The sequence below is a fragment of the Gymnodraco acuticeps genome, unplaced genomic scaffold (genome assembly GCF_902827175.1).
Source record: "Gymnodraco acuticeps unplaced genomic scaffold, fGymAcu1.1, whole genome shotgun sequence".
In the NCBI taxonomy this organism is placed as follows: domain Eukaryota; kingdom Metazoa; phylum Chordata; class Actinopteri; order Perciformes; family Bathydraconidae; genus Gymnodraco; species Gymnodraco acuticeps.
The window spans coordinates 195,856-217,328 of NW_022991289.1; the positions used below are offsets into that span (position 1 = coordinate 195,856).

Below are 21,473 nucleotides of genomic sequence, written 5' to 3' on the forward strand. Positions count from 1 at the left end.
ACTGTGTTTTGGTCGATGAATCTACCACTATTAGTGGTAAAACGGTGCTTGTTGTGTGTCTACGCTCAGCATTAGCTGATGCTGAGCCCGAAACGTTTTTTTGGGAGCTGATCGAGTTGGATGGAACAACGGCTGATGACATCACAAAGGCGTTAATGGAGTGTCTTGGAAGAGATTTTAACGAGGACTTTTTAGGTCAGTGTTTCGTTTCTTTTGCATGTGATGGGGCTTCAGTCATGCTAGGGAAGAGAACAGGCGTTGCTACCCAGTTGTGTAGTAAATTCCCAAGCCTGTTTGTGTGGCACTGCTCCAATCATCGTCTAGAGCTGGCAGTTGGGGATGTGGTCAAGGAGGTCTCAGGGCTCAATCATTTCCAGATCTTTTTTGACAAACTCTATTCCTTGTTCCATGCCTCCCCCAAAAATCAGAGGCAGTTAGCGCAGTGTGCGCAAGCAGTCGGACAGCGTCTCCTGGTGATAGGGCGTGTTTTGTCCATCCGCTGGGTGGCTTCAAGTGAAAGGAGCGTCAGAGCAGTCTGGGAAAACTACCGAGTGCTTCATGATCACTTCACAAATGCTGCAAACGACACGAGCAGGGATTCCAGAGACAGAGCAAAGTACAAGGGCCTGGATGATGTGCTCACATCTGCAACGTTTGTCAGCAATCTGGGACTGATGTACGATGCGCTCACAGAGCTCAGCGACCTCTCTCGGCAACTCCAAAAAAGAGAGATGTCACTGCCTACAGCAGATAGGCTCTTAACTCGAGAAATACGAGTTTTTGAATCCATGGTCACCATGCCTGGCCCACACATGACTACAGTTCATACAGCTCTAGCTGAGAAGTCCTTCAAGGGTGTTGCCCTGCGTGAGAATGGCAGGCTTGTACAGATTAATGCAGGTCAGTTTTTCCGCAGTATGGTAGAGAATCTGAGACACAGAATGACTTCCACAACCTCCTCTCATGTCAGCACAAGAGAAATCCCATTACATGGCCGGGAGGCCCGGGACAATCAGCTAATCCAGGACATGAAAGTTATCCATCCTGGAAGTTGGCCTGAAGAGGAGTTAGACGTACAGTATGGGGACGTAGAGGTGCTACGTTTGTGCGAAGTGCTGAAAGTGGACAGAAGAGAGACTGTTCAGGGCTTTCGCGAATACAAGGAAACCAGGGCATCCCGTACACCTGCTGCCATGGAGCCTCTACTGAAAGCAATCCGAACCATCGCTGTCTCCACTAGTGAGTGTGAGCGGGCATTCAGCTGCATGAACGATATCCTTACTGCAAAAAGGAATGCTCTCTCTGTCAGCCGACTGTCCAGCCTGGTTTTCATTAAATGTAATGGACCATCACTAGGACAGTTCAATCCGGAACAGTATGTGAGGTCCTGGCTGGCAAAGGGAAGGAGAAGTGCTGATGAAAGAGCCTGTCCAGCTCCAGCCCCTGATACTGATGTCCCCAAGGCCTTCTGGAGCCTTTTCTAACAATGTGAAGTATATTGCAAAGCAGCTCACCCAGTGAGAAGACTTTTGGCATAATGTGCCGATTTGTACAGATCCTGGAGATAGAAGGACTTCAGACCAACCAGGGAGTTATCTGATCAGCTTGGTGTTCAATGTAACTCTTTACCATGGCTCAGACTTTGTTACTTGCAGTTACAGTTTCTCATTTTAGATTGTGCAAATTTTGCATTTGTTTTTACATGTTCTTTGTTCATGCTCTTTATCATTTTTCTGAGTTGGAAAGTTAGATTGCATCATAGTTTACTTTATACATATTTGTATTCTTCAGTGGTGAAGTATATTGCAAAGCAGCTCAGCCATGTGAGAAGACTTTTGGCACTTTTTCGTTTTCTGAGTTGGAAAGTTAGATTGCATTCAAAATGTACAGAAATACTTAATTTTGTTAAAGCTTTTTATAAAAAATGCTTCTGACCAGAGCTTTGTTTCCTTGTCATTAATGTTGAACACCACCAGAGGGGCTCTCACCTGAAAGGTCTCTGCTTCATGTGTCTTCAGCAGAAGATCTAGACTTTGATTGCTATATTTTCAGTTAATATTGACCTTACTGAGCTTTAGCCATATCCGCTGCCTATCATAAAAAATGTTAAGTACAGTGAACCTTTCTAAAATATACAGTAGTAAAGAGACAAACCCACCAGCATTATAGTAGCCAAATTCTTGTTTGTGGGCTGTATATATAAAATTGACTTGAAAAAGTTGCTGATTTTAGAGTACTGGCACCTTTTTCATTCCAATTCAAGCACTGATTATTACCAATGCCTCTTTTAATTGTATTATCATCACACTTGAGAAACAGCCTTATCGTGGCTGTACAACGGAACATGTAACTTAATGCCTGCATTTAAGGACGATGAATAGCGTAGTCAATGCTTTAGTGACAAGGAAATTATGTTTAAATAGTAGATATGACGTTGTCTGTGACTTCAGTGGAAATTAAGCTTATCCATTGCATTGCATTTGTTCAATAGGTGTGTGTCTTACCCCTATGTGTGTGATGCATATGAATATGGCATATGAAAACAAATTAATTTGACTGACTCATGAAAACCTCATCCAAAGTAACAGTAAAATAAAAAGGACCTATACAATAATACTCAATCAAACTGATACAGTATAAGGACTGTGATATCCAGCCATTTCTGAAGTATAACAATAAGATTATGACCTGTTTTTAAAAGAAGATAAAAAGTAGTTTGCATGTAAAGAAGTCTGTAACCCATGCATGTAACTTTACATCTGTTTGTTCAAAGGGTCCTCAAGGTGATGCAGACAGGCTGGACCAAAGGAGGAGAGACAGATCTGGAGTCCTAGCAGCAGAGAACTTCAGCACGGATTCCAAGGTACACCTTTTTCATACTTTAAAAATAATGCATAAAGTAATGACTCTAATACACTGATATACATGCCATTAAACATGACTGAATACTAGATCACCTACACATCAGTGATGTTGAGTGTACTTTCTTAGAAAAAGGTTACATTTACATTTTACCAAGCAACATCACTTTTTTGTTCAACTTTCACATTTCAATGTATTTAAGGCAAATATTATTGAACATAGTGAGAGCTGCGACCCTTTGTCTTTCAGTGAGACAACCGGACGGAGCAAGCTTCTACAGTTGCACTAAGTTTTGATAACAGTTAAATATTATTTTAATAATACATTTATTTCAATGTTGATGAATTTCGAACGGTTTATTCATAATCTGATTATCTTTGTAGTACACTGTTGGATTTAAAAAACACATTCAAATAAAAAAATCATTATATTTATGAACAAACACACCTCTTTCTTAAATAACACACTTGCTCTGCAATAATATGTTTTTTGATATTTCTGTTAGGAAAGGACATGCCTGAGAGACAGGACTGCTTCAACATGTTCTCTTTCTCTGAGGGTCCAGAAGAACATCCAAGAGGGAAAGGAGAAGCTGATGTGATAAAAGTCAGCTGATCAAATGCATTCGCCTCACTTTATGAGCTTCACAATACTTGTGCCTTGTACCGCCGAGTTTGCAACGTCATAAATAAATGGGGCCAATCTTCAGTCAGATGTGAATGTGTAATCTAACATTTTCAGTAAGAATAACGGACAAAAGGAGTGCAAATACAATTTATTGAAATGTGAACTAAAAGTTATCAAGCATGAACCATCACCATTTTTTTTTTAAATAATATATATAAGTTACACTCAATGTTAATCTGTTAATTGACAGGCTAGGCCTGTGCAGGTGGTAACAGCTATGCCCAGCATGGGCTAAGTTCTGTAGGTGCAGCTGGTGCAGGTCCTCCTCCATCAGGTCTGGTCCTCCTCCCTCAGGCCTGCAGGGTCTTTCCCTGCGAGGAGGGAAAGACCCTCAGCCCTCTCCGGCCAAAGCAACAGACAGGACGTTCATAAAGCTGAGGTCTCCCCCAAAGTCTCTAATCATCCATCCTGTGAATATGAGAGGGGAACAAATAGTGTAATAGATGCTTTGGACGATAAGAAATATAAAGTTAACTGTTGAGTTGCTCAGTTTTTTAGATTGACAGGGTTTAATAACACAAACAAAAGGAGAGCAATAAAGATTGGTCTTTCAATAAATTGTGTTGATTTTGTCTTTTGAATTGTTTGTCTGAAGTCAAGTAGCTAGAACTGTTACTTATAGTTTTAATGATACTTTCTGGTTATAATGTTTGGAGGAGGCATCACAGGTAAGAGCACCATTTGTTGTGTTCCATCCACAACAAATTGATGTGTGTGTATTTATTTATCTACTATTTCTTGAATTATTACTGTCAGTCCAAAACAAGAGATTTTGTTTTGGTAACGTTTAAAAAAAAACATTATCTCTTTTCCACTACACTATCTTGAATACTTTAGTTTTTACATCACTACATTTATCTAACAGCTTTAACATTGTAAAGGTGTCACTTCGGACTCTGGGTAATTATGACAGCATGTCCTACTATTTTGAGACTTTGAACAAACCAGACCTTAATCTATTAATGTAGAAAATAGTCAGCACATTAAACCATTATGAAATTAATAATTAGTTAGCTCATTGTTCAAAATGAGCTCCAACTACAACTCGTGCAATTTGTTAAGTTAATTTAATAATATGGGTCAGTGACGTGACGCCTAGATATCTGTTTCCACAAACATTTTAACTTTATATTGTTTTATAAAAATAGTTAAATATTGTATGAAGGCGTTCATCTCACATCACTTTATTGACCATTACATTACATTACATTACATTGCATTTAGCTGACGCTTTTATCCAAAGCGACTTACAATAAGTGCGTTCGACCAACAAAATACAAACTTGAAGAAAACAGAATCATATAAGTACATCAGGTTTCATAGAGCAAAAACATTTCAAGTGCTACTCAACTGGCTTTAGAAAAGCCAGTCCTTTATTAGTATAAAAGTGCTTCATTAATAGTTCTATCGCTCGAAGTGGAGTCGAAAGAGATGAGTTTTCAGTTTGCGCCGGAAGATGTGCAAGCTATCTGCCGTCCTGATGTCAATGGGGAGCTCATTCCACCATCTTGGAGCCAGGACCACTATTCGTAAATAGTGTAAATAATACTAAATTGGGTGATTTTTCTAGTATTAAAGTGGTAAGATGTCATTCGGTAAAACGGTTCTCACTTAAAGTCAATGAAGACAATTGTTTGTAAAATGATGAAAATAATTTAAAATCATGAACTATTCTATGCGGCATATTTTTTCAAGTCTCTTGATGAACATTTAAAAGTTTTGATAAGATGCACCTTTAAAAACATAAAGAAATATCTAAAAAACTTTGTTCCGCAAAGAAACATTTTCCTGAATGTCATTCGGTAAAACAAAGTTCAGAGACCATTTTGAACTATAGTCATATGACTTTAGTCAGGCCACATGTGATGACATCACTCAGAGGACCCCTGAAGACCGCCCAAGTTGAAGGTAAGTTTAAATTTTGCTCCTACATTTGAGATGATTACACCTTTCCATGTGTGGTACCATATGTCACAGATTTGAATGTCATTCTGTGAAACGTCAAAAAAGTGTTTATAAAGTGTTTATATAACATAAAGTTATAGATGAAATTTGAAGTTTACAAATTGAGGTCAAGGTCATTGTTGCTAAAACAGAATTAGTCATTCAGTAAAACCGTTTGTCTGAATGACATCTGTTATCCCGAATGACACAGTGGATTTAACTGATTTCTTTCTTTCTTTATTGATTGTTTCAACATGCTATAGAGTTTGTATAACTGAATTAATTTTATTTAATTTTTTTAATTTTTATTATTATTAAAAAAAACATTTTATCAGATGCCTGTGTCCAACAAGGAGAGGGGTGCACGCTTCCGTGCAAGGATAAGGACAGATCCTGCTGCTAGGGAGGAGAGACTAGCAAAGAGAAGGGACAGGTATAACTGTGAAGGTGTATGAGAGCAGTATTACCAAGCTAGTACCACTACATGTTTTTAAAGCTCGGTTGGATGCTACAAAATCAGATGTTGTTGGTACCTGTACATGTGGTTAAATATGTAAATTGTAATCCCTGTACATTTTGCTGTATGATGTCCTTTTGTTGTTCTGTTTATGTTTTTATGTCTTCTTGTGGAACCTACTGCTGCAGGTCTCCCTTGAAAAAGAGATCATTGATCTCAATGGGATTTTACCTGGATAAATAAAGGTTTTGAATTGAATTGAATTGGCAGTAAACAGTAGAGGATGCATTGTCTATAAGACTGAATTTGTTTTCCATATCTACAGTACCACTACAAAGTGCATTTGGCAGTTAACTTGGCTTAAATCTTAATTAAAAAGAATAAACAAATGAATATCTAATAAATAAATACATGACTAAATTAATAAATACTTTGTAGGTATAAACAGAGGACGCAAGCTGGACAGCATGATCATCCGTCCGTCACAGAACTGACAGCATCTGCTGCTGAAAAGAAGAGGGAACAGTGGAGGCTCAATCAGAGGCGACGTAGAGAAAGAAAGAGGCAGGTGGAAGCTGTGATGAACCTCACACCTCTGTCTGAGGACTCTTTTGAGGAACCTCCACAAATTGCCCGTCCTGAACCATCTCAGCCATCTTCACCTCCTGGACCATCTCAGCCATCCTCACTTCCTAGGCCATCTGTTTCTGCTCAGCCATCCTCACCTTGGGAGGGACCACTCTCATCCTCAACACCTGATAAGGCTTCATGTGGAAGCAAGAAAAAAAACTCCAGCCATCGAAGTGAAAACCGTACCAGGAAACTGAGAGAGGAAATAGAAGAGTTAAGAAAGCAACTTTTAAGAGAAAAAAGAAGAGCAGATGCATTCCGCAAGAAAGTACAGAGACTGAATAGAGCAAAACATAAAACAGTGAATGAAAAGAATCGACCAAAAGTGTTCAGAAAAGGTCCAGAAAGAAGAAGTGTGATTGAATTTCTCACACGTGATGAAAACAGTCGTCTTTTACCAGGAAAGAAGGACACTCACTAAAAATAAGGTCAAGGGACAGCGGCGTGTTCTTACCAAGTCTCTTAGAGAGCTTCACTCAGAGTACAAAACTGAGGTAGGAGTGTCACATTCCATATCCTACAGGCAGTTTGTCCGTCTGCGTTCATTTCATGTCACAGAGCCAAAGGCAAGTGACTGCAACACCTGTGCGTGCATTGATCATGAGAATGTCAAGATTCTCATTGACATATTACATCAAATTGGCATTTTAGGAAGCAAAAGCATTTCGGAGACACTCTCAAATTGTGTGTAATTTGAAAAACAAAAAATGCATGTTCAGGCAGTGTGCAAAGTGTTGCTACTCCGACATTGAATCAGCCATCTCCCAAAACACTGAGCAGATTACATGGCACCAATGGCAGAGAGAGAGGGTCTGCTCAGAGGGGAAAACCTATTCCCATTTTGTGAAGAAAGCTGTAACAGGAACATGGGAGGATCTCCTGAAAAGCTTTAATGAAAAGCTGGACGCACTGGCAAAGCACCAGTACATATGGATCCATCAAGTGGAACAGTGCAGGGCCCTCAAGAACAGCCTCCAAGACCATGAGGCTGTAGTCCATATGGACTTTTCTGAAAATTATGCCTGTAAGCTGAATGTTGAAATTCAGTCTTTTCATTTTGGGGGTAGTAGAAAACAGGCAACAGTTCACACATGCATGGTCTACACAGCTGGGAAATCTCAAGCCTATGCCACCATTTCCGACTCCCTCCGACATGACGAACGGGCAGTATGGGGACATCTGAAACCTGTGTTGGATGAGGTCCTATCCAATACAGGGATAACTACAGTGCACTTCATGAGTGACGGCCCACTCACCCAGTACAGAAACCGAAATAATTTCTACTTGATGTGTACCATGCCTTTCCTTAGAGGCATTAAAGAGATAACATGGAACTTCTCAGTGAAGGCCCATGGAAAGGGTGCACCAGACGGTATTGGTGGTTCAGTCAAGAGAGGTGCTGATGCATTTGTGTTGCAAGGAAGTGATATTCAGCAGCCTCAAGATTTGTTTTCCTTTCTGGAAAAATCGAATTCAAATGTCAAATTCTACTGGGTATCCGAAGATGACATCACCAGAGTGGATGAGGCTTTGCCGAATGACGTGCCGGTTGTTAAAGGCACCTTGAATATTCACCAGGTAACTGCAAACACCCCAGGGAAGATCATGTTTAGAGATGTGTCCTGTTTTTGCCATCGAATGGGACTTACCTGTGAATGTGAATCACCCTCTGAGGTAGACTTTCATGCCAAAACAGCTACACCCTCCACCACCCTTTCAGAATCTGATGACATGGTTGGAAAGATGGTAATAGTGTCTTATGACAAAAAGCTATTTGTAGGGCAAGTCCTGAAGGTAGTTGGTGATGACGTCGAGGTGTCCTGTATGCAACAGTCTGGCAGAAAGAATTGCTTTGCATGGCCCCAAAATCCCGATGTCATCTATTACTTTCAATCAGATGTGAAAACGCTTATCTCAGAACCAGAGCCATCTTCTAGTAGAAGCTCCAAATTGTCAGCTGAGGACTGGGATAAGTTCCTATCAGTCTGAAACAGTCAGTAAATAACACTGACCAGCCTTCAGTGGTACTGTGTATTTCTTAACACTAATGAGTTTGTTATTTAGTAAAGTATAAATGGCAATAAAACAATGTTAAATTATATATTTCATATGCAATAAGAAAAACAGAATTGCCGTTATTGTTGCCTGTTCACTTACCTGTTGATAGCAGCTGAAATAAAAACATTGGTTGATATTGTTATTATTCTGTTGTAGTGATGAAAAATAAACTTTAATCAGATACTTACTGGTATCATTATTGTGTTAAGAGAATGGAGAATGATGTTATGAGACTGAGTCTGTTTTTTTATGTCAATAAATGTAAAGTTCAATTATAAAGTCTTTGGTATCCTTTTTATTTTATTTAGGACTACATCCAGTTATTGGATCTATGTGCAATGGCATATTGCAGTATGTCATTCAGTAAAACGAAAGACGTCATACAGTAAAACAATGAATTTTACAACAAATATATAAAATAGTGTGTTACTTGACATAAACAATGAAATTAATGAAGGGAATGTAATTATAATAAGAGGTTTCATATGATTTGAAAGCATTTTTACCTGTACTGGAATAATGTAGGAAAAAAATGTTGACGGATGAAAAGCTATTGCCTTAAAAGACAAAATATTTAATTTGTCATTGTCATTGCCGAATGACATTTTCAAGGGGTGTATACAATGAAATGCATAAAAATGCCTTATAGTGTTATCTTTTTCAGTGGGCACATGCAAAAATGAAAAATACATATTTGAATTTACTCAGAAAATGTTGAAACTGACTTGCTGTTTCATTTTTATTTTTTTGCCATTTTGAAAATATAAAATGTCCCTGACCCATATACTGTATGTATTTTTGAATCAAGTATTCATCTTTATTGTCTTCATTGTTAGTTTCCACATGCCTAAAACAACCTCAAGCAAAATCTAAAAGTTGATGGCTAAATAAGAGCGTTTGAGAAATTGTGCAAGGCACAGTAATAGTCCGAATAGTCGATTAATCGTTTCATTAATCGATAGATTAATCGATTATGAAATGTGTTTGTTGCAGCCCTATTGTAGTTATCCCATGTATAAATAAAACGTGTTATTCAGCAACCCTTGCAATTTGGGATTTTATTTTTGGTTGGTAGTCCTCGGTGAGCTGGTCATTTCAAAAGTAGCTCACCCGCCAAAAAAGTGTGGGCACCCCTGCTATAGGCTAAATGTCTTTCCCTGATATACCTGGTTTAAATGTAAGCCTGTTGGCTCACAGTAGGCCTATCGCCATGTTAATTCAAAGATGAACTAAATATAAAGATAAATGCATTAAGAATGATAAAGATGGGTTTATTATTATATATATTATATAAAAATAATTATATTAAATCTTGTTTTTTGCCTTAATCTATGGTCTGTGTCCTTTCGTTCATCCATTTACACCTATAGGGCCCATTCTATTTGTCAGTTGGAAGACCTTGCTGCACTAGCAACCTGTTAGGGGCTGGTGACAGAAGAGGTTACCAGCCCCTAATAGTCAAATAACCAACTTTTATCATAAGATAACACTCTTTGGTACATATAAATAAGGTTTTTTGGGGATTGGTCTCCTAACTTTGATAATGACAGAAAAGTATAAACATACCTTTTGGATTTTTCCTTTCAAATTTCATTTCCGCCTAAATTGTATCAGTGTTTGATTGTATATTTTACAAAGATGGACAAAGGTATTGGTACAAAATGTGCTTTAGTGTATGCTTTGCCTCACCCTGAACATATCAACCAAAGTTGGTGACATTCTGATCCTTATTTCCAGATATACACGTGATAAGGTTGACATGGCCCCCTTCAGAGGAACCTACATTTTCACTATTTTCGGTTATGGGAAGGTTCCATACATCAACCAAATTTTTTTATTTTGCATTAAAATATTTTTATACAACAATCGTTTCATATATTACAGATATTAAAGTAATGAAAAAACATGGTTGTGCTTTGTTCTACCTCGGGTAGGGGTATCTCGATAACTAAAGCCTTTTTTGGGGGTTTGTTCCTCTACTAGTTAGGCAAACCGTCAGTTTGGCAGTGAACTAACCGTCAGTTTGGCAGTTGGTTGGCAGTTGGTTGGCAGTTGGTTAGCTTCTCTGCTGGGTTCTTCAGTTGAACCGTATTTTACCAGGTTTCTTGCCGTTTCTTGCCGTATATCTTTCTTTTTTTGTTTCCAGGTAGGTCAATCCGTTCAACAAGTGTTTCTTCTTCTAATTTTGTCAGAAAAGTTTAAGTTTACCTCATTTTAAAAACAGAAAAGTTGAAATCTTCAGGAGCTCATGATGATACAGCCTCTCTGTCTCTCTGTCTCTCTCTCTCTCTCTCTCTCTCTCTCTCTCTCTCTCTCTCTATCTATCAATATATCTATCTCTCTCTCTCTCTCTCTCTCTCTCTCTCTATCTATAAAGGAACCGCAGTAGACAAAAGGTGTTTCTATAGCAACGCGTCATGTTTACGTTGCATTTCTATGAGGTAAACATTACCCGCTGGCGGATATGGGTATAGATGGAAATTTTTTGGGCGATTTTTTCAATCTGACTTCCTATTGACAATTTTTAACAACAGAGGGTGCTATATAACACACTTTCAGGAAAAGTCACGGACTGGGAGACTTTAATATGTTATCGAAAAAAAGTTACATACAAGCAAATAACAGCTGCGGGTAAAATGTACCCGTTTGGCGGTTCTAGTGTTAAAATAAATCAAACTCCCAAAAAAACGTTTACAGTACAGCTTCTGTGTGCTTTTATTAACATTGGAATTTACTGTGTAATCGGCCGTGGGGGGGAGAGCTTTAGAGAGCTCTCTCCTGAATGACTGAGCGACTCAGATAACCTCAGCTCAGTGAGGTAAAGGCACATCTTTATATGATCCTTATAGTTATAAAAAATAAGAGAACAGATGAAAAACAGGTATAAAATACTATATGACAGTAAAAAAAGTTGTTATTAATAAACAAGAATACAGTTTAAAACGGGAGTGATTTGTAAAGTATCCATAAAGAAAAAGAAAATCTGCTTACAGTTCTGTTTCATATGGGCGTTGAGAGATGTATCCATAGATCTCTTTTACATTACATTACATTACATTACATTACATTACATTGCATTTAGCTGACGCTTTTATCCAAAGCGACTTACAATAAGTACATTCGACCAGGAAGACACAACCTTGAAGAAAACAGAATCATATAAGTACATCAGGTTTCATAGAGCCAAACATTTCAAGTGCTACTCAACTGGCTTTAGGTAAGCCAGTCCTTTATTAGTATAAAAGTGCTTCGTTAATAGTTCTAACGCTCGAAGTGGAGTCGAAAGAGATGAGTTTTCAGTTTGCGCCGGAAGATGTGCAAGCTATCTGCCGTCCTGATGTCAATGGGGAGCTCATTCCACCATCTTGGAGCCAGGACAGCAAACCCACGTGTTTTCGCCGATGGGAACTTGGGTCCCCCTCACAGCGAGGGCGCAACGAGTCGTTTGGCTGATGCAGAGCGTGGTGCACGCGCTGGGGTGTACGGTTTAACCATGTCCTGGATGTAGGAAGGGCCAGATCCATTCGCAGCATGGTAAGCAAGTACCAGTGTCTTGAAGTGGATTCTAGCAGTTACCGGAAGCCAGTGAAGGGAGCGGAGGAGCGGAGTGGTGTGGGAGAATTTAGGAAGGTTGAAGACCAGACGAGCCGCTGCATTCTGGATGAGCTGCAGAGGTCGGATGGCACATGCAGGTAGACCAGCCAGGAGGGAGTTGCAGTAGTCTAGGCGTGAGATGACGAGAGCCTGGACCAGAACCTGAGTCGCTTTCTGAGTCAGCTGGGGACGTATCTTCCTGATGTTGTAAAGCGTGTATCTGCAGCAACGGGTTGTAGCAGCGATGTTTGCAGTGAAGGACAGGTTGTTATCTAGGGTCACACCCAGATTCCTTGCAGTCTGAGTCGGGGAAACAACTGAGGTGCCGATGTTGATTGTTAGGTCAAGAGTGGGACAATCTTTTCCCGGGAGGAAGAGCAGCTCAGTCTTGTCAAGGTTGAGCTTGAGGTGGTGAGCAGACATCCACTGAGAGATGTCAGCTAGACAAGCAGAGATGCGTGCAACGACCTGGGTCTCTGAGCGGGGAAAGGACAGAATTAATTGGGTGTCATCAGCGTAGCAGTGGTAAGAAAAACCATGCGGGCTAATGACTGATCCGAGCGAGTTTGTGTACAGGGAGAAGAGGAGGGGACCAAGAACAGAGCCCTGAGGGACCCCCGTAGTTAATTGACAAGGGTCGGACTCAGACCCTCTCCAAGTCACCCTGTAGGTACGGTCTTTCAGGTATGAGGTGAGGAGGGAAAGTGCAGAGCCTGAAACTCCAAGTTTTTGGAGAGTGCGAAGGAGGATCTGATGATTCACCGTGTTGAATGCAGCAGACAGGTCCAATAGGATGATGACAGAGGAGAGGGATGCAGTTTTGGCAGTGTGCAGTTCCTCCGTGACAGCAATGAGAGCAGTTTCTGTGGAGTGACCTGCCTTGAAACCAGACTGGTGCGGATCCAGAAGGTTGTTCTGATTGAGATAACAGGAGAGTTGTTTAAAGACAGCGCGTTCAAGTGATTTAGACAGGAACGGGAGGAGAGAGACAGGCCTGTAGTTTATAACATCAGACGGGTTGAGAGTGGGTTTCTTTAGGAGAGGGTTTACTCTTGCCTCCTTGAGACTGTTTGGAAAGTGACCAGAAGTTAGAGAAGTGTTGATGAAATGGGTGAGAAACGGTAGAATATCAGGAGCGATAGTCTGAAGGAGGTTTGAAGGGATAGGGTCCAGAGGACAGGTGGTAGGGCGGGCAGAGGTAATGAGGGTAAGAACCTCACTTGGAGAGAGAGGGGAAAAGGAGGTAAGTGTGTTGGTGGAAGGAGGGTCTGGTGACTCTTAATGTTGCTCTCAAAGTGCACCAACCAGATTGATGCTTTTAACTTCAATATTAAGAAAAAATTATCTTCCCCGGGGAGCATGCCTAGAGGATGTTATGTCCCCCCCCACTTAAATCATGTTCAAATGGATAGGAAACTAAATTAATTTGCACACATCTTGTGTCCATATATTTCTGTTTTGGTGGTCATGCCACAACCGTGCACGTGCATGCATGCGCGAGTCATAGTGAGTGTCTGCATTTGGGGGGGGGGGGGGGCGCAAGCTAAAATCTTGCCTAGGGCAGCAATTGGTCAGGGCCGGCCCTGATGGTATGAAAACAACCACGGCGGAATATTACTGCCAAAAGTCACGGGAGTGAGTCACCTGACTTTTGGCAGTAATATTCCGCCGTGAGAAGAAAAAGTTTTGTACTTGTAAAAAAAAAGTGTTGTACTTGTAAAACCTATGCTGAATTAGTCTCTGAAACATGATTTATTAAAAAAATGTTATGTGTTTGCTCAACACACTCTCACTCCCTAAGCGTCCAGGAGCGACGTTTGGTCAGTGTCCGTGGCGTCCAGTTGTGACGCTCCTAGGCTCCTTCAGCGTCATAAAGGGACGCAAATAGCTTTCAACTGATTGCAATGTATTCCCATCTGCGGCGGGATTTGACGCTCATGGAAGCACGGCGTTCGTTTGTGTCGACTGCCCTTAAAGGCAATGTGAGCGTCCATTCCCATTGGATAACGGAGAATTGTACACCCGGAAGTAAGTATTCCTCTTACTGTCGATTGATTTTACTGTGATATCTGCACTACTCATCGACTAAAAAACACCAGATTGTCCTTGTTAATTACACAACATTGATTGGTTTAAATTGTGTGCAATGCTTTTGTATTTTTCCCCTTCGATTCGGAGAAACAAATATTTTTTCGGAGTAAAGGATGGCAGAAGACACTACACTACCCAGAATCCCCAGCTATCGTTTGGACTACACCATGTGCTCTGTTTGACAAACCCCGTTTTTTTTCACCATTCATTCCAATGGCTGGCGTCTATGTCACGTGATCTTCAAATTTCTCCCTGCAGAAAAAAAAAACATGGCCGAACTTCGTTTTATTCTCGGTGGAAAATGCCTATTTTAAAGTTAGTTTGGCCATTAAAATGCGTTTTGATGTCATTTGATGCGAGAAATATGAGTTGTTATTTCAGATTATGTGTGCAGTGGATGTACATGATCTTTAGTTTGCTAGTTATTACGAAGATTACTTCAGGAAATCGCGACGTTTTCATTGTTACCAAGGTGGTTGCTAGGGACGCTGCTATCGATATTATTTCTGTTATGTTGTGTAACTGTTTAATGGTGTTATCTTTATTGCTACCCCCTTCCCCGTCAATGTATAGTGTTGGTCCACAACGCAAACATATTAGTTTAACAAAATCCGCATCTAAATATAGCCTACGTTATTTTCCCCTGTGCAATTCCAGTCTCACATCTCACAGCACATCGTCATTAACAAATACCGGAAACAGACCGAAAACATTTAAAAATAATAAAATAATACTTTATTCCGAGTGTTCTTGCTTTTCTCTTTAAAAGTCATCACATAACGGCATTGTAATACACGGTTCGGCTGCATTAAATATTACATATCTGCCGTAGTTCTGTATTTATAAAGCCCTGATGAGAAGACTTCTAGACAAACATGAGGAACTGAAAACGTGACGTGGATCATAAATATATCAGCCATTAAACAACATCTTACATTTATTTTCACACAATACGTCTCCTTGCAGTATCAACACTAATTCGGCTGACTTTTATATTTGATCCAATTGGTAGATAGGCTGTATTTACACCATAAAGGCGCACAGCTGATATAAAGGGACACCTAGTGGTTAAAGCATGTTATTGAATTTCATTATTTTTATTATTAGATATTAATAGGATCCCTATAAAGTATTCATTACTCGTTATTCTCTACTAATAGTTCATTAAAGACTGTATATAATGACTATTTTGCACATCCCTTTCAAGATTTCAAGATTTTCTAAGGTTTATTGACATATCATATAGGCCTACACAACTATGGTGTAGTTCTGCATTGAATGAAAAACTTGGGTCGCAGGTTCCTCAATAGTGCATTACAAGACATTATCGATATTTGTGCATACCTCCAGCAATGTTAACTATGTTGAAGCACTTATTTTAACTGATATTATACATAATGTATTATACTCTTATAAGATGTATGTAGATATTTCATCTCCGGCCTTGTCAGGTATTGAACAATCTATAAATAAAGAACAAAGAATTGTTAAATATAAAACACAGAATTTGTGTGATTATACTAAATGATTTACAAATAAACACCACTGCATATTTACAACTGTTACACATACTGATGTAACGCAAATGTTTCCAACTTGGGATCAATAAAGTATATCTTATCTTAAGCTGATCGATGGCTACTGCCATATTTGCAAAATTTGCCTCTGAACCTTGACAAGTGCATGTTTCAGGCTTATCAATTAATGTAATGTAATGTAATGTTATCAATTAACAACAGGGGTCACAAACATAAGACCAGCTGTTAAATAAAGCTCTTCTGACCGTAGCTGGCATGTGTGTATATATATATATTAATGCTGCCCATTATGGGCACAAGCAATTTTCACCCATTTATTAATTATATGTTTTAAATTTGAGTGTTTCCTATCCCCTAAACCTCCATGGATGTACAGTTTAATACTGGCAACTTCTTATTATGGGAAATACGAAAACGTCTTTTAAAACTACAACTCCCAGTAGAGACGTGCCATAGATAGAGAACAGGCTTGTTTGAGACACATTGCGGCTCGCCTCGAAAGTAGACGAGAGTAGCCGATCGCAGCCGGGGGAGGTGTCAAAAAGCTCGTCTTAAGTCGGACAGCTCGGAGTCGGAGTCGGCTTGACTGGCTGGGTTTGCAATGGCGGAAATTGCGTTGGCGTTTTTCGTTGCAGATGAAGTGGATGCAATAGAAATCCCACATGTATTGTATGGAGAATGGCATGATGAACACCGTCTGCGGAGGTAATTACGTATCTTTTTATTTTTTAATTTGATAGGGACAGAGCATGTGTATATCAGTATAAAATACAAGAAGTATAAATGTGTTTGAGCAAACGTGCTAATTTACATCCGTAGTAGGCTACCTAGGCAGGTAACAAAAACAGATACACAATACAATACACAAGTAAAAAGACAAAATATATTGTTGCATCAGTCTAAATTAAAAAGTATGATCGATTATCCGGACTGATTACTTTACTCTACAGATCACAAATTGTGCAAAATTATGACACTATTAGTCTTTTTTAGTCCAATGGGATAAGATAAAAGCTACTTTACTAAAGATATAGAAAGCAAGCAAGATAGTAGTACAAAGATACAATAAATAAACAAGAATACAACTGAAATCAAGTGAAGATAATATAGGCCTACAGCAGCAGCAGCAGTTATATATATATAAAGAATGTTGAATAGGTCTAATGATTTATGGTCATCATTTGCTCCTGTGTCTGCCTTCCTTAGATCCGTTCCAAAGGTCCAACAATTTGTGGAAGAAGTGGTCCCACAGTACAGTCCTTCAGACTTCAAAAGTCATTTCCGATTGTCCAGGGGACATGTGGAAGTATGTGTGTGTGTATATATATATATATATAAATAACATCAAATATGTATTATCTGGACTGGTGATATTAAAAGCCATTTATTCCTTTCTACCAAACAGGATGTGATGACGACTATTGGCCCGTTCTACTGGAACAGACAGCACAGTAAAGTGCCGCTTCAAAACAGTGTTCTTGCCTGTCTGTGGACTCTATCAAACCAGGAGTCCTATAGGGGGGTTGCTGATCGTTTCAATATCACCAAATCCACTGTCTGCCTGCATCTCCATGAATTCTGTAGTCTTGTCACCACATATTTATCTCACCACATTTCCTGGCCCACAGGGCAAGCCCTACATAATTCTGAGTTAGGATTTCGTGCAGCAGGATTTCCCAACACTGTCTGTGCGGTAGATGGATGCCACATTCCTATTGTGAAACCACACTGTGAGAACCCAGTAGCATACATCAACAGAAAACAGTTTTATTCTGTTGTACTTACTGGGTTCTGTGACAGTAAACGGAGATTCTGTCATGTTAATGTGGGCCACCCTGGTAGCTGGCATGATGCACGGGCATTCCGGTTGTCTGCTGTTGGAAGGCTGCTTGATGAAGATCCCCAGTCCCTGGTGCCTGAGGGAATGCACATCATTGGGGACTCTGCCTACCCACTATTGCCTCAGCTTATGAGGCCATACAGGGACAATGGCCATTTAACTGCTCGGCAGTGTCGTTTCAATCAAAAATTAAATGTTGCACGCGTGGTCATTGAGCATACCTTTGGCCTACTGAAAACGAAGTTCAGGAGGCTCAAATGTTTGTACATGAAAAACATTGCAAACATTAGCACAGCAGTCACTGCCTGTTGCATACTTCACAACATGTGCTTGGAGGAAGGGGAAGCAATTGAAGTTGATGAGCAGGTTGAAGCAGCAGATAACAGGGCACCGCATCCCCAGAACCAAGATGCAGTGTTGCACAGAAATCAGATTTGTGACCTTTTTTAAAGAGCTCACACACACACCCCACCCCCCCACCCCCGACCCCCCACAAATAACCACTGTCATATTCTTTGTGGAAGACATTTGTTTTGTATTTCCTTTCCTTTTATCACAGTATTGAGTATGTAAGTCGCTTTGGATTAAAGCGCCTAACAAGTAACATGTAATGTCATCCAAAATGATTGGGCAAGTAAACAATAAATGCATATATATGAAAACTAGATATGGTCATTTTCTGCACATGTCAATAGCAGTTGACTATCTTCTTTGAAAATGAAATAACTATATATACATATGTACACATGTACTTGGCAAATAAATAATAATTGCATATAAACATTGTGAACACTTAGTGTATACAAATACAAATATTACAAGGCAATTGCCAGGGATGAAATAATAACTCAACTGCATAACGAGGAAAATAAATAACTAATCTAAACAATATTACTTCCATAAACAAACTGAGGTGGTGTTCTTTATAAACAAATTAATTCAGGGAATACCCAGTGTGGGGGAAATTATGGCATATTGGGCTTGTCCTGCAAAAGCTCAATGATGCGCTCTTGTTGGCTCCCAATGGACTTTAACTGGGAAACAACTTCTCCCATCGCAGTCAACATTTTAGCTTCAAACCTCCTCCTATTTCTCTCCTTCAGCCTTCTCCGGCGCTCCTGTTCTGGCCGCACCAGTGTCTCCAGTGCACTGGTCCTCCTCTCCGAGTGGGCCTCATACAGGTCGTAGATGGAGGGATGGGAGACTCGAGACCGGATTGATCTCGGCTGAGTGGTGGGCAGGGTCATGGAGGGACCAGGCTGGCCCTCAGAGGCACACGGCAGTGTGGTGGGCAGGGTCATGGAGGGACCAGGCTGGCCCTCAGAGGCACACGGCAGTGTGGTGGGCAGGGTCATGGAGGGACCAGGCTGGGCCTCAGAGGCACACGGCAGTGTGGTGGGCAGGGTCATGGAGGGACCAGGCTGGGCCTCAGAGGCACACATCAGTGTGGTGGATGGTTGTGAGGCAGTGGGTAATAGAGGGGTGGAAACAAGAGTGCCTGGTGGTGCGCTCCCAACACCGCACCTCCCAAACAGGTTGTCCATTATCTGTGGAATTGCAGAATTGTTCAAATGGAAATGTTGCTTTTACCAACTAGATGTGCAAGAACAAACTTCTTACCCCATAATATTCCCACGTTATGTTCCCCTCTCCTGTTGAGGTACAACGGTCCTTGGCCCTTTTGTAGGTGGTCAAAAGGTTGTTGAGTTTTTTTCCGGATTTTGTCTGAGGAGAAACTGTATCCCTCCTTGCTGAACTGCCGTTGTAGAATTTTGTAAAAACCGGGTTTGGAGTGATAGTACACCTGTTGGTGTGTTTTTGTCAGGTCCAAAAGCAGCAGTATGGTGTTGTGTGTGTGTGTGTGTGTGTGTGTGTGTGTGTGTGTGTGTGTGTGTGTGTGTGTGTGTGTGTGTGTGTGTGTGAAATCTGTTAAGACACAAGTGTTAGTAACTCAAACAAATAGCATTTGCTGTTTAGATCCTCATTTTAGTTACTGTACCTTGTGTTGCCTCAAGGTGTTCTGACCGGCTGGAGGGGGATGCCAGGTGAGGAGTGCCAGCTTGGGATCTAGCAGGCTTTACAGGAGCAGGCCTTACAGGAGCAGGCCTTTCATCAGGAGCAGGCCTTTCGTCAGGAGCAGGTCTTTCATCAGGAGCAGGCCTTTCGTCAGGAGCAGGTCTTTCATCAGGAGCAGGCCTTTCAGGAGCAGGCCTAGCATCTGAAGACAGATCTAAAGGGACTGTGATTGAGAGAAAATTAAATATTTGTTTACAATAAACATGAATATGTCATTTGTTTGATTTGCATTAAAAGACAATACCATTTTTGATTTAAATTATTGATTACCTTGTGCATTTGTTGCAGCCCTTGCTTGCTGCATAAGTGCAGCTGCTAAACTGTTATCTGAAAAATAATTTACATCATTTAAAATCATATCCAGATTGTTGGAATGCAATTTAGTTGTTTACTCACCATTTTGTAGTCTTTGGGAAATGTCTTGTGAGACTCTTGCAGTGATGTCTCCCTGTTCGTCACACAGTGTAAGCACCACAAATTCCATTTTACCCACTGTAGACAAAGGTGATCTCCATTTCTTTATATAGGTTTGTTAATTCAGTCATGATGATGAACCACACCAGTGACTGGGTTCCATAATTAGAAATGCTCCTCCCTCTTAATGTTTGCAAAACTGATAGGTGGACAGGCTACAAATGATCAGTCCCTTCAGATCCGCACACATGAAGCTTAATGAGCATCAATTGAACAGACCTGCTGCTGTGTTAATTCTTTAGCTGCCACTTTAAGCTTTATGATGTGTACAACATGGATGTAATTTGATTTAATCTTGCCATTTGAAATGATGTATTCAATAAATAAGGTTAAACCAAATCATTACATTACATTAGATTTTATTTTAATGATTTGGTTTAACTTAAAGAGAAACTTTATTGTTATTGCACATATTACAGGTACTGAGACAACTAAATGCAGTTTAGCTTCTAACCAGGTGCAACAAGCAGTGAAGTGGAAAGTAATGTACACAATCTACAGAATAACATATAGAATGAATTGAATGATGAATAAACAGTGGGGTATGAATACACTAGATATCAGCCTGTGAGCAGTATGAACAGTGTGTATGAATATGCTAAGATATATAAAGTATGAAAACGGTAAGCAGTGCAAGTATAGTATAAAATATATAGATATTAATTTCATGATGATAAATATTGTGGAACAATGATGAAAAATGGGAATGGATGTGGCGACGTAAAACTGACACAAAACAACAACAAACTTTTGCCAGCCAATTGGAGAGTTTCATCAGCAGCACGTGGTAAAAACCACCAATGAGCGCTCAGCTCGAGATACCAGCGAGCCGTTTCCCATGAAGCATTTCGCTTCCGCAGCCCGTGGAGAGCAACTGCGCCAACTCGCCTCGCCTCGCTCTCAAGGCTGCGGGCGTCTTTGTCCCGCGAAATTTCAAAGTCTCATGTGGGCGGGCCTCCAGAGCAAGTCGGACAAAATGACTAACCATCATGCAACGCACTAGCAAGACGTTGATCGCAACTGCGCAGGTCTGCGCAGGTCTTGCTTGTCTCAAACAAGCCTAACATGTTGCGAAACAGAATAGCCAGCATGTGTAGTTCTGGGGACGGGGTGGGGGAGGGGGGGATGCGGTGGACCCGTTCAAATCCAGTTTTGGATAGTCTGCAAAACTTCAAACATCGCAAAATAAACTGGTCAGACTACTGCTTGACCTTTCATCTAG

The 21,473-nt window shown here is 40.4% G+C and overlaps 1 protein-coding gene across 3 annotated transcripts; it reads left to right on the forward strand.

Annotated features, from left to right (window-relative positions):
* The first annotated feature begins 16,334 nt into the window (after window positions 1–16,334).
* LOC117562198 (putative nuclease HARBI1) lies at window positions 16,335–19,979 on the forward strand. Of its 3 annotated transcripts, XM_034240045.1 has the most exons (4): window positions 16,335–16,566; window positions 17,068–17,167; window positions 17,267–17,312; window positions 19,717–19,979. In XM_034240045.1, the coding sequence occupies exons 1-4, from the start codon at window positions 16,463–16,465 to the stop codon at window positions 19,770–19,772; spliced, it is 306 nt and encodes a 101-aa protein (XP_034095936.1). In that variant the 5' UTR covers window positions 16,335–16,462; the 3' UTR covers window positions 19,773–19,979. The 3 variants fall into 3 exon arrangements, with proteins under 3 accessions (XP_034095936.1, XP_034095935.1, XP_034095934.1); XM_034240044.1 differs by lacking the exon at window positions 19,717–19,979 and having other exon boundaries at window positions 17,068–17,171; window positions 17,267–18,175; XM_034240043.1 differs by lacking the exon at window positions 19,717–19,979 and having other exon boundaries at window positions 17,267–18,175.
* Window positions 19,980–21,473: the final 1,494 nt, after the last annotated feature.